The sequence below is a fragment of the Lontra canadensis genome, unplaced genomic scaffold (genome assembly GCF_010015895.1).
Source record: "Lontra canadensis isolate GAN:19392208 unplaced genomic scaffold, GSC_riverotter_1.0 scaffold13, whole genome shotgun sequence".
In the NCBI taxonomy this organism is placed as follows: Eukaryota; Metazoa; Chordata; class Mammalia; order Carnivora; family Mustelidae; genus Lontra; species Lontra canadensis.
This window is the reverse complement of record NW_022631007.1, coordinates 5776078-5789493: the sequence shown is the minus strand read 5'-3', so window position 1 is coordinate 5789493 and position 13416 is coordinate 5776078. Positions and strand designations below refer to the sequence as shown.

Here is a 13416-nt window from a genome sequence, read left to right as displayed (position 1 = left end):
ATGGATAAGAAAGTCCATGGATGGACTTCAGAGATTTGAGAACTCCAACCATGCATGCACATTTTCTGAATACTAACATCTTTCTGGGAGTGAGTCTGCAGATTTTATTGGATTCTCAGATGGGTCCATAATCTAAAAATGGTTGCAAAACACTATTTTCAGCTCTTAAAATAGAAGCATAATCTTACAGGAAATCAGGTGACCAGAGGAAGACTCTGATAATGTCTTAAAAGAAACAAGTTAAATCTGAAAATTCTGCATGTGTCTGCTCATCTAACAGATGCCAAAGAATTACTTAGAGGGTAAAATCTTTTCAGAGCTGGAGACATATATTGCTTAATATTCAGTGACCACGGAAAAAAAGGGCTTTGCTGTGTGGAATCCTTGTTTGCCAAGGTAATTTTAAAATGATGATACAGTTTACCTCCCCACTTCTTATTTTTATAGTATCTTGTTATTTTTCCTATAGTTCTTGAGAGATGCTTCCTCAGTGTCCACACTTTGACAAGGAACAATCACTATCTCTTTCTCTGTCTTACACAAATCACTGCCTGACAAGGTAGAGATAGATGATGAGTGCCTCAAGTCTGGGGTGTATGGAGGTGCTTCAACTAAGTCTGGTTATTACTGGGGCAGAGGGAATGGCCTGTCTTAGTAAACAACAACTGTGATGAAGGGGGAGGCTTATTAAATAAGCAGATGACGTCTACTTGGACCATTGTAGTTTGGATGAGCTGGTTAAGTGAGAGTTTTCCTGAAGATCACCACCTTCAGTACAGAATCGAGAATTGTGTTTGCAAAAGTGACTTCTCAGAAAGGCCTTCCTGAGAAGGCCTTTTCTTTTCTTTTCTTTTCTTTTCTTTTTCTTTTCTCAGAAAAAAATATCTTATTCTATTTTCTCTATGGCCAAAAAATTTTTTTAAAAATAAATAAAGTGTTGGGGGAGAAGGCCACAGTTTTAAACTGATGGTCAAAGGAGGCTTTCTGAGGAATAGACACTTGCTGGAAGACCTGAAGGAAGTTAAGGGAAAGCCACAGGATATCTAGGAGCACTCACTTCTGGGTTGCTCATTGCATCATTCAAGGCAGCCACTGTGCACCTGCACCATTAAATGTGTTGAGCAAAGGAATGAGAAGACGGGGCTCTGAACAAAAGTCTCCACTAAAAGCACACTGTATTTGCTCATAGTCCCACATTGCCCTAACACTCCCTCTTTCTGGCTTTAGCTTAATCCTTCTCCAGCTAGGGCATGAGCAAAATGTGTGAGCTAGTTAACAACCTGGTTATTTTTCTTTCTTAAAGGTCAAAACTCACAGCTTATTGAGAACTCTTTGCAAAGAAATTGCTCTCCTGGTTAAGTGTCTTGTCTGTATCCACAATGTACCCATACTGTACTTTATACAGGGGTGCCTTTGACAAATATCTTAAGAACTGACCTTACCTAATATAAAAATGGGCATAATTACTCTCTTCATAGTACTCCTTCTTTAGGACTTCTATCCTAGGAAGTTGGCAGGGCTTTCTTCTATCTTGGGGGTCATAAAGATCAGTCCTCAGGGGAAATACTCCTTCAATCATCTTCGTAACCCAAATAGTGCTTCGTGGACAAGCAGTGGTTCCTTTAGCACCTTCATCAAACTGGTGGGCAGCGCTAATGACTAGGTCCATCCTCTAGGTGAAGAAACAAAATCTTCAACTAAACAGCCATCTCACACAGTCTTTTTTGAATCAATCTTTCAAATGTTTCATCTTATCAATGAATTCCTAGTCCTGTGGTCTTCAAATATTTCTTATCTCATACACTTAGTAGAAAAAGCTTGACCACACTTCCATAGTCTATGTTTATTTATACAAATTAATATAGTTCTTATCAATAACTAATATTTCAAAACACAATATACATAGGGGACTAGGTTCACTATTAAGCATAATAAATTTAAGTCCCTCATTCATTTTTTAATAAAGATTTTATTTATTTATTTGAAAGAGAGAGAGAGAGACAGTGAGAGGGCATGAAAAGGTGTGGAAGGGATGGCAGAGGGAGTGGGAAAAGAGGGAGAGGGAGGGGAGCCTCCCACCAAACAGGGAGCCTGACACGGGGCTCCATCCCAAGACCCTGAAATCATGACCTGAGCTGAAGGCAGGCGCTTAACTGACTGAGTCACCTAGGCACTCCGGTCCCTCATGTTTTCTTACATTAAACTTAATAGCTGTATACTGAGAAACTTCTGGATGCCAAGCACTGTTCTCATCACAGAAGACATGGTACATGAAACTGACAAAATTTCCACTCTTGTGGAGCATAGAGTCGAGTGCAGGAAGACAAACCATGAGTAACATAAATAAGTAAAATGTCTAGTAGTGTCACATTCTAGAAAGTGTCATGGAGAAGAATAAAACAGGAAGGAGAATTCAGGTAGGTTTGAAATGAGAGTTGTAGTTCTAAATAGCCCCCCAGAAAAAGTGAGCACAGATTAAGGAATTAACTATTTGACTGTTTGTAACCATTTGGAATAGGGAATCAAGGTGTCCATGTCAATATTTATTATATATTATATATATATCAGTAGAGTACAATTTATTTAGATAACCAATACGAATAAAATTCTAATTTCTCCTTGTGCCCTAAGTGACCATCTTGGAAGACCACTAACTGAATCTACACTCGTATGAGCAATTGCTTGAAATAGACTCCTCAGATCCCAGGTATATTATGACAGCTTCTCTTTGGGCTCCACTCAGGCTGGTGGAGTCTGGCAGCTGTTTCAGTGGCAGACATGGAGCCCTATAGTAAATCAGCTCTTTAATTCAGTCTTGACTTGGTTCCATGGGTGATTTTACATCCCATGATTTATTTACTTATGAGCTAAATAAATGTCCAGATAAATGGCTTAAATGTCCAAAGCCATTTTGTGCTTTTGTCATACTCTAAAGCAGGTAACTAGGGAGAATACGTGCACAGAAGCATATCAGAACAGCTAGTAGTGACAGGAAGCGGTAACTTGTTGGTTTTCTTTTCCTTTCTGTTGAGTTATGGTAATATAGCATGAGCATTTCCCTTTTCACCAGAGAAGGAGGATTTGTTCAGCCTGGTGAAGCTTCAGAAGGAAGGTGTTTTACGAAATTTGTATTTTTTAAATATTTTGCGACTCAAATAACAGGATACAATGAGCTTCAGAGGAAAGGTTTTTAAACGGGAGGCCAGTGAATTTCGGAAGAAGAGAAGAACAGTGAGGAGAATAAATCAAGAAGAAATCCACAGATTAGGTTCTGTAGGTATCCAAATGTCAATGTTTGTTTCTAATCTTTTCTTCAATACTTAAAAAACAGAGAGAGATTAGCCGTGGGTGGTGTTCTAACATAGGTGCTGGGCAAGGTCCTAGATGGAACAGAATATTCTATTTGGCTCATAAACATCCTCTTTTATTTACATCATTGTTTTTGAATTACTTAATCTTTATTTTAAAATGTATTGAGAGAGAAGTTAAAAAGTTAAGCTATTACTAGAATATTACTAGACTATTTTCATTTTTAAAGAAAGCTTACAATCACCTCAATTATGACCTCAATTGATGACTTGTATGTAACTGTAGGTTTTTTTTCTTAAATTACTGCTCTATTTTGATCATGTATCACTCGTTTGTTTTAAAATTCTTCAAAAGAATGATCTACATTATGAAAGTGTACATAAATTTTGATTAAACGAGCCAAGCAAAAAAGTGAAAAATAGTAAGTTTTAAAGGTTAAAAAGATTTGATTTCTTCATGGTTAAAAATGTTTCTGCTTTATTATTGTTGCAAACAAAATGAGTGCTCTGGAAATATGTACTTATTCTAGAATTCTAGACATCTATGTATAGGAACTACCGTGGCTGAATATCAGGGCCTCTTGCTGGGGTACATCAGTGACTCGCACGTAACGTGGAAGGTCCATGTTATATGGTGAATGGCTGTGACAACATCATCAGGCCACTCTTCTTACAAGAACGTTCATTTTACGGAGCGGTTCAGGGTTTGCTTGCTTTCTTCAGGGCAGGGGTTCTCAGCCTCAGCACTATTGCCATTTTGGATCCAAGCTATCCTGGGCCAGGCTGTCCTGGCCATTGTGAGATGTTTAACAACATCCCTGGCCTCTGTGCACCACGTGCAAACACTCACTCCCAGTTGTGACAATCAAAAATGTCTTCAAATGTTGTCAAATGGCCCCTGGAATAGGGAAGGTGATTGCCCTGGTTGAGAACCCCTGCTCTAGGGGTAGAGAATCTTTTTGCTCATATAAGCATCCTTAATCTAGAAATAGAGTGGCTTTTTAAAAATTATATATATAATAATGATTATTTATGGTCATTTATTGAATATGAATAATCAAATTAATGAATAGTCACTCAACCCCTGATAGGCCAAAGTCAGGTACAAGAATATTCTGTCTTGAGTGATAGTGATTCTGTTTACACTGACAATGTATTTGGTGGTAATTTAACGTGAAAAGGATTTATCAGAGGTCTGGCTCACAGGACTGGTGGCGTGTAGTTATTGGTCGGTTTCTGTCTCAGTATCTCGGTGGTGTATGTCTCCCATTGGGAAACACAGCCAAATGAGCCCTTCAGCCTTGTTCCCATATCACTGCACCCAGCATTTCATAAATGGAATACACAGAGTCCTAAAACCAACCTCTTGGTCTGGATGTGTCCACTGTGAATCCCTACTTGTGTCTTGTCTACTGACTTGCAAGCCCCTCATCCACTATTTACTACAAGCCTGTTAAAGAGGATAAGTGCTTGAAATGCTTGGTTGGTTTGGGATGATTAACCTTTAGAACAGTCAAAAAATATATAATTTCCCAGTTGCCTTTAGAAGTTCTGTGGGTGACGTTACTGTGAGATTGACTTCTAGTGACCACTAAGAGAGACAACAGGCAGGAGAAAATCTGCCTATCACAAAGGGACCACACATACAGCCTGGCAATAGGACAGTCCCCAATGTCGCACCATATAATGAAGCTAATCATTCTAGGAATTATCTTAATTGAATTTGAAGGTATTGCTACTGAGCACTAAGGGAAATGCAGCCAGTAAAGAGGGAGTTTTCCCACAGCATTCAGTAGCTATGCATTCACATTTAATTAAGATCATTCATACTGTGATTAGCTTTCTTCTGTGGAAGGCACTGGGGACTTTCCGCCACTGCGGCCTGCCTTGTTCTTCCTGAGATAGGCGTATCTTCTTTCCCAGGTCGTCTCTTCTGTAGAGCAGGGGATTGCTCAATCCATCCGAAGTATTATACGGAGATGTGGGTTTTATTTTTGGAAAACAGAATCCAAAGAAGTGAAACACATCATTAAAATGCTGGGGGGTCATTCTATCTGACTGTCTCACCTTCCCTCTGTATGCCCTTGGGCCGATTACTGAAAGCACTCTGAACCTTAGTTTACTCTTCCATAAAAATGTTGACAGCAATACCAGTCTGTCTTAACATGGTTTATTGGAATTCAGTTTGATCATGGTCACCACGAAGATGATTAGTGGGGGGTAACAAATGTTATGTTAGTAAAACCAAGTAAAGTATTTCCATTTCCAAGGGCAAGGGAGGAGGGATGTAATTGTAGTGACATTGCCTTCTCAGTGATGGTGACTGAAGCCACTGGACTGTAGAGGTGACGCCTTCCTCCTGGGAGCCTTGCAAAAAGCTGGAGTGACAGAGTCACTCAGGAGACAAAATTCTGAACAGCATCAAGATGGCACTCAGGGGGTCCCAGATGGCTCTATGTGTTAATGAGGTTGCCTTAGAAATGACTAGTGGTTTTTTTACCCACACCTTATCCAAAGTACCCAAAGCCAGACTATACTTTCCACAGCACTATTATCTAAGCTTCTAAAAACTAAACCAATATCTCTAGGCAAGCTTCAGAGATGACTTGATAGGAGATAAGGAAGAAGCAATTCAAATGACAAAATACCCAACACATGAGGACAAGGCTTAAGGTTATATCAGGGAATATAAAATACTTTCTTTTGAATTTTGGGGTATACTCATAGTGTAGTAAAAGGAGAGAAGATGATTGTGGTAGATAATTATGATGGATTATCTGTTTTTGTTGTGATCATGTGCATTTTGAATTTGACAAACCAGTTATTGTTCTAAGGCAAATTTAGAAATGGTTTCATTCCACAGTAATCTGGAATGCTTAACTAAAACACAGTGATTTCCTAAAAGGCATACAACCCAAACTTGATACTCTCGTGACATACAGACCTACCATTTTGTTTATTTAGTTTCCTTCAGATGCTGTTTGAAGCTGTTTATTTAATTCTGTTGGAATTTTTTTTAATTTATTTATTTGACAGACAGATCACAAGTAGGCAGAGAGGCAGGCAGAGAGAGAGAGTGGAGGGAGCAGGCCCCCCGCTTAGCAGAGAGCCCGACGCGGGGCTTGATCCCAGTACCATTGATCCCAGGATCATGACCTGAGCTGAAGGCAGAGGCTTTAACCCACTGAGCCACCCAGGCTCAGTGCCTCTCTGTTGGAATTTTTAATTGTTTTGGAATTTTATCAATCCAATTTTTAAGGGTACTATCTAGAAAGCCCTTGATATATTTTAATCCACCTGTCACAGTTGATATACTGTAAGAGAGAGCAACTGCATCATAAGAGAAATTCAAGGAAAATGAAACTTACTTGTTAGATCATCAAGTAGAACTACTTCTCTTAATCTGTGGAGTGTGTATGGTACTCTATGGTTGTTTTTTTTTTAAAACTGCTTGTCTATTTTTTTTTTTTTAACCAATCATTCGGTATGATCTCTAGTGCATAGGAAGTCAGTAAAAAAATAGTTTCCTCCCTAAGTTGCATGTCCTAATTTGGAAAGATTAAATACACGATCAAGTTGAATTATTATATCAATTATCTGTACAATCAGGAAAAAGATGCAAAATGCTCCTAAATAAATGTAAGTTGTTATTTTTAAGTTGCTACTGGCTTGTGGACCATTAATCTGCAGGATTTGAAAGTATTTGGAAAACTTTGTATACGCGTGAAAATTCTTACTCTGGTCTTTCATAATAGCCTTTTAGCCCTGTAGTAGAAAAGTGAAAACTATAGAAAGAAAATCTAATAACATCTTTAACATACCTCTCACACACATCATTTTATAAAATATGTTGTGCTATTGTCTTTTAAGTCCATTTTTAATCTATTCTTCCACGTTTGTGAACAGCCTTTCTCCCTAGTTATCTATGCTACCTTCTTACTGTTACCCCTCATTTATACAAACATTCACAATTACTTATTTGAGCTACTTCATAATGAGCCAGTTAGCTGAAAGGAAGCACAGGCAAGGGTCTCAGTATTATGGGTGCAGATAGCAGTGAAATGGGACCAGATTCCAGGTTCAAACAATGGGAAGCAGTGCTGAGAGCTATAAATAGATGATTGGAGAAAGCAAAAAAACTGAGGTAATGGGGGTGGGGTGGAATCTGAATTCAATCTGACCATGTAAATAGAGAAGTGTAAATTGAAACTTGATCTGGCTCAAGAATCTAGGCAGAGGACTCTGAGGGTAGCAAGAGGGAGCAGCCAGCTCATGTGCCAGGTAGATGCAGAGACAATGCTTTTAAATGGACCCAAGAGAGGTGCTTGCGACTTAAGCAAAAGTGAGCTTACTCTCCTCAAGACCAACTGCCAAAAGGAGGAGAGGCGTTAAGCCAGGAGGGAAGCAAGTTGGAGGAGAACTGCCAATGTGGCAGAGTCAACTTCATGATGATGCCCTTTATTACATCTGAGCAGGAGGTGGACCGACTGTCAGGGAGGGCCATGCACAACAAACGGGAAGTAATGCCACTATCCTAATAGCTCTTCTTCTTTCCCAGATGGTGGTAATGGCACAAATCTTCGTGAATGTAGAGATTCCCCAATTAATGGCAATTTCCGTTGTGGTTTTTGACACATTCATTAGCTAGCATTCAATGTACATTTCCTTAATATACCTTTTATTTCCTTTTCTTCATCCTCCTTACCCACTTACAAATACTATTTGGTCCTCTTTCGACCACTGCCTTCCATGAGGTGCCCAGGGACCTCACACCAGCCTCCAGAAGTCTTTCCTGCAAAAGCTCTCAAAGGGAACAGAATTTGTACTCAAAACGATGGCTGTGTTTCAGCAGCTTCCCTGCAGTGGCAGGGCATGCGGTGGGGGGTGGGGGGGGAAGTTTTCTGTTTTCTATTCCTGCAACTCTATGACCTTGGCTGGTGGAGTGGGGAGGACCATAGTTCTTTCACACTGAGCTGGGTTGAGATATCAGTTCCTGAGGACGTCCCCAGAATCCACATTTCTGGATCTATAAAATAAAGCAATAATGATCTCTTCTATGTTTCATAAGGATACTCAGTGAGAGAAAGTGTTACCTACTTATCATGGTCCTGGGTGAGTCTGATAATTAAAAGGATCCTGCTTAGGTGATGGTCCAAGGCATGTGATCCTAGCAAGGTCCATTCAATACTTTCCACCAGCATCCTGAATCTTGAGCAGAAAGAAACCAGAGTCCCACACAACTGTCCATTAGTTGCACACTGAGACTCACCAAGACCTGCTCTACTGGGGGTGGGGAGAGAAGTCTGCAGAGGCAAATAAACTGCTAGTACAAAAAAAAAGCAGGGCGGATGTTGCCTGGGCCAAAAAAAAAACAAAAAAACAACAGATGCCCAGAATACACATTCAATCTCAAGTAACCAAAAGTAAGAAAGGAAATAAAAGAAGGAACTAACTGTCATTATGGAGAGATTTACTGAACATAAAGGACACATGTTGTTGACAGAACTACTTACATTTTTATGTGTGTGTCATGTATGTGTTTATGTATATATATATTTGCACACACACACATACACACACACTCCTCACACTCATCCTGAAAGTTTATTGGTGTGATGGTTAACATATTAAAATAGTGTTAGAGGTTAAGCCAGTGGCAGCTTACATCACAGATTTCGTATAAATTAATCTAAATTTCCCAGCAGTTGGCTCTGAGACATTACTTTGTCTGCTATCAGGCAGACTTGTAATTGGGTTGTGATGTATTTTTAATGATATTTATTATCTTTCAAGTGTTTCTAGAAAATCGAATTAGACATATAATTAAATTTGATTCAGATCTTCTTGGACATTTTCTACTTCTTTATAAGCGCCAGTGTTAGATGCAGAAGCAACCACTCTTATTTTCTTAACCATCATTTGCTACACGAAAGTGTGAGAATTTTGTTGTGCTGCTAAAAGGTATATATCGTCAAATTTCCTTATTAAAGAAAATAATACTGAATAGGTCAGTTTGAAAGTTCACCTTATATCAGAGATTCTAAAAAGCTCATTGGTGTGCTTAGTTTTCCCAATGACATTAAGGGTTAACAAAATGGAATGTTCTGATTTTTCTAACTATAATGTTTGTGTTGAACGTGATGACTTTATCTTTCTTTATATTTGTAAAGGGCTTTATAATTTACCAACTTTAACCTGCTTCATTTCACTGAAATGGACTAAGACATTTTAAAATGTTACTACTGGTTGATTTCTTCTGAGATCTATGTCCGTTTTTGTTACCAAGGGAACCATTTCCAAATTCAGCTTAATCTGAGCCTGCCCAGCTGTACAGTTCTTAACTTTGATTTAGCTAGTGTTTTTCCATTCTCATGAAACTGTGTACTTCAAGACAGAGAGAAGGTTAAAAGGTCAGCATGAGATGGCTTATTCCTTACTTAATCATTTCCTTTTTGGTAAGGAAAGCTAGTCTTGTTTTCTGAAGCCCAAACATTTGAGAGGTTGTCCAGTAAAACTCCCTTTGATGAAAGGCTGAATTAATCTGTCACACGACTACTGGCTGACAGCTGTGGACATGGATACAGCTGTGTGGGCTCTCTCCTTTTCTCATTTATTTTAAACACAGATAGTGTGGAAGTTGGTTCCGTTCCAATTGCACTAAGGCCAAAGGGTCCTGGATAGAGTTAAGGTCTCAAGAATCCATGTGTCATTTGTATTTTTATTTCCTCTAAGAAATTCAATCAGTTATCTTGATAATGCTTAAATTAGTTAACAGCTGTGTTGTTTCAGATTTGTTTTAGATATCTTGAGATTGGAATTCTTTTTAGGGTTTCTCTAAAAACCCTGTGGATCTTCATTGTTAGCTTTTTGCTTGTCTGTATGCCAAGATGTGAAGAGGATGTTTAAATAGTTGGAAAGTCATGCCTTGATAGAGTCTACTGTATTGGTCTTGAAGTAAATATCAATTTTTATTTGTTTGTTCTCCTGGATTATTAGTCAAAATGAATGGTTTTGTAAACTGAAGAAGGCACTCAGATGTAAATTAATTCTGTCATGAATATTCAAATAAGAATAAATGTACAGATATCTGGAAAGGACAAGGCTGATTGAGGAAGACTGCGAAAGTCTCAACTAGCATAACAGAGAGTATGAATGTTACAGAAAGAATATAAAAGTTCTCAAAGGCAGGGAGGACAATCTTTTTTTATAATAGTGTTCCCTGAAAAGATCAGATTTTTTGAAAAGGAGGACCAAAGGAATAGTACTAGTTCAGACCAACAAACTAGAGCGACCCTCACCCCAGTGGTGAGTAACCAAAGCTTAGCTCCGTAATTATACTTAAAATTTAGAATACAAATATGTGGCCTCCCAAAATGAAGAATTTACTGTTGCAGTGGTTCTCCATTCTTCATCCCACCCAACCACTTTCCCTGATTAGTCCTTAGCGATCCTATTTACTCAGAGTGCCAACAAGCTTGACCTACATGAATGTAGCTTAGAGTTACAGAAAGAAATTCTATATCTACAACCTGATTGTACTCTAGGTATTTATATTCACAAAGCCAATGAGTTAAATACTAAACTCATTTTAATTCAATAATTTTTAATCCAGAAGTATAAATAACTGAAAATATTTTCTCGGCTATCTCTCAAGGAAAGTAAAAGGTAGAATTTCAAAGTCACCTTCATGTGTTGATATATGTGATTTAGGTAGATTTCCTTTTTTTTTTTTTTAAAGATTTTACTTATTTATTTGACAGAGATCACAAGTAGGCAGAGAGGCAGGCAGTGAGAGAGAGAGAGGAGGAAGCAGGCTCCCTGCCAAGCAGAGAGCCCGATGCGGAACTCGATCCCAGGACCCTGAGATCATGACGAGAGCTGAAGGCCGAAGCTTTAACCCACTGAGCCACCGAGGCGCCCCCCTTTCTTTTTCCTTTGAGGGGTAGAGCAGCCAGACTTCAAGAGATTCACAGAAAAGACATTGCCCTTTTAAAAAAAAAAAAATGTCAGTGTTTTCCTTATGTTACTACTTCTTTTGCTTCCACAGAATCACTAGAAATTAAGAGCTTTTTTTAAAGGAAATTTAGATAATAAATATAGAAACATGTACCACAGTTTCTGGTACATGAAGACAAATTTAGTGTAATGAGTTTAACTGGTTGGTTGGTTTGACTTGGTTTTGTTATATGCTTTTGACTAAAACGTGTGGGGTAGTTTTCAGTCCTTTTCAGTAAAGACAAATCTCTATATTTGTCTGGCATTTAGTGGTTCACTTACTACCCCCCCCAAACTTCATCTCCCTGATCCTTGTAATAACACTGCCGCAAACAGGAAGTTGCCCTTTGACTCATTTAAATCAACCTCACTCAAGCACAACTTAAATACCTTGTCCCAGTTACATAGCTGGTAGGTAAAACACTGTGACCCTCCAACTAGAGATTCTGACTTCTATTCTTTTGCCACAATGACCAATGCACAGAGATGTTTAAGTAACTTAGCAGATGTCTGAGGTTCCCTAGAGAGCTCAATATACTTTAGTTAATACATTGCTAATTGTTCTTCTCTTTTTTGCTGACATTCGATTCTAGGACCCCATACATAATCTGTAATTATTTTCCCCAGTCTTCTTTCCCCAGTGTTTTATATATCTTTTTTAATTTCTTGAAGCTGTTCCTAGTTGAAATTCCATGTGAAGTCCCCACTGTGATTTTTTTACTTTTCCTCTCTGGTGGATCTTCCAAGGGTAAACAGTTTTAAAATCAAATAATTCCCCAGTGTTTCCATGGAGGCATGATAGTTTTGAAAGACCTAGTTCATTTTTTCACCACAATGAAAGCAATACATGTTTGTTACAGAAAAATTTGGAAAATTTGAGAAGGCAAAATAGTAAAATCCTAAATGTCATCTCCCATCCAAATATAAGTAACTAATAGCATTTAGATCTATATCTCTAATCTTTTTTTAAATTGTTTAGATATTGTGCAGATTAAGTTTAAATTCCAGTGTACAATATTTATTCCCACTTTTATTTAATAATAATACATAAGCAATTTTGCTTCTTATTACCAACTTCCCAAAAGTCCAGTTGTAATGTCCATGTACCGTTTCTTAGAATGGATGTACCATAATTTCCTAATCATTCCTTAGCCTCAATGATTTATTATTTCCCATTTTTAGCTGGTCTTGTCCTTCAGACCTCACTACCTCTTAGAGACTGAAGTGTTTTGGATTCAGTCTTTCAAATCACAATATGTGTGCATCTAGAATCATTGTTTCTCCTTTTGTATACATGCTTGTCTTCTTGAACATCTTGATCATGGACTGCAGCCTTCTCACATTTTCCCCTCGAAAGCCAAACATATTCAAAACATCATTACTACCTTTACTAAATAATTGAAGAGTTCCAAGGAGGAAACAAAGGAAGATACTACATAATCATTCATTAGTATGTTTTAATCCACATCCTATTTCCAATGTCCTTTCCAAAGACCATTACAACAGTAAGCCTTTGTCCACTACACACAAGTCTGAGAAACATCAATCACTGGTTTTAAAATTTTTTTAATTTAAATTCAGTTTAGTCGATATACAGTATATTATTAGTTCTGGGGTAGAATTTAGTGGTTCATCAGTTACATGAACACCCAGTGCTCATTACATCAAGCACCCTCCTTAATGCCCAGTTACCCCTTCCCCTCACCAACCTCCCCTCCAGCAACTCTCAGTTTGTTCCCTATAGTTGAGAGTCTCTTATGGTTTGCCTCCCTGTCTGTTTTTATCTTATTTTTCCCTCCCTCTTCCTATGATCCTCTGTTTTGTTTCTTAAATTCTGCATATGAATGAAATCATATGGTATTTTTCTTTCTCTGACTGACTTATTCTGCTTAGCATAATACCCTCTAGTTCCAGAAATGTCATAGCAAATAGCTAGATTTCATTCTTTTTGATGAGTGAGTAATATTCCATTGTATATATACACCACATCTTTATCCATTCATCTATCTGTGGACATCTGGGCCCTTTCCATAGTTTGGCTATTGTGGATATTGCTGCTATGAACATTGGGGTGCATGTGCCCCTTTAGATCACTATGTTTGTATCCTTTGGA

The 13416-nt window shown here is 38.2% G+C and overlaps 1 protein-coding gene across 12 annotated transcripts in view; it reads left to right on the top strand.

Annotated features, from left to right (window-relative positions):
- DOCK10 (dedicator of cytokinesis 10) overlaps positions 1 to 13416 on the top strand; it is a 263090-nt gene that overhangs the window by 93856 nt on the left and 155818 nt on the right. Inside the window, exon 1 of one of the 12 annotated variants that reach the window (XM_032857355.1) lies at positions 3026 to 3273. The exons of 10 other annotated variants lie outside the window; for them this stretch is intronic. In XM_032857355.1, coding sequence (XP_032713246.1) covers positions 3169 to 3273 — 105 coding nt within the window. In that variant the 5' untranslated portion in view covers positions 3026 to 3168. Of the gene's footprint in view, positions 1 to 3025; positions 3274 to 13416 lie in introns of those variants that run through there. One more of the 12 variants, XM_032857357.1, reaches the window with a different exon arrangement.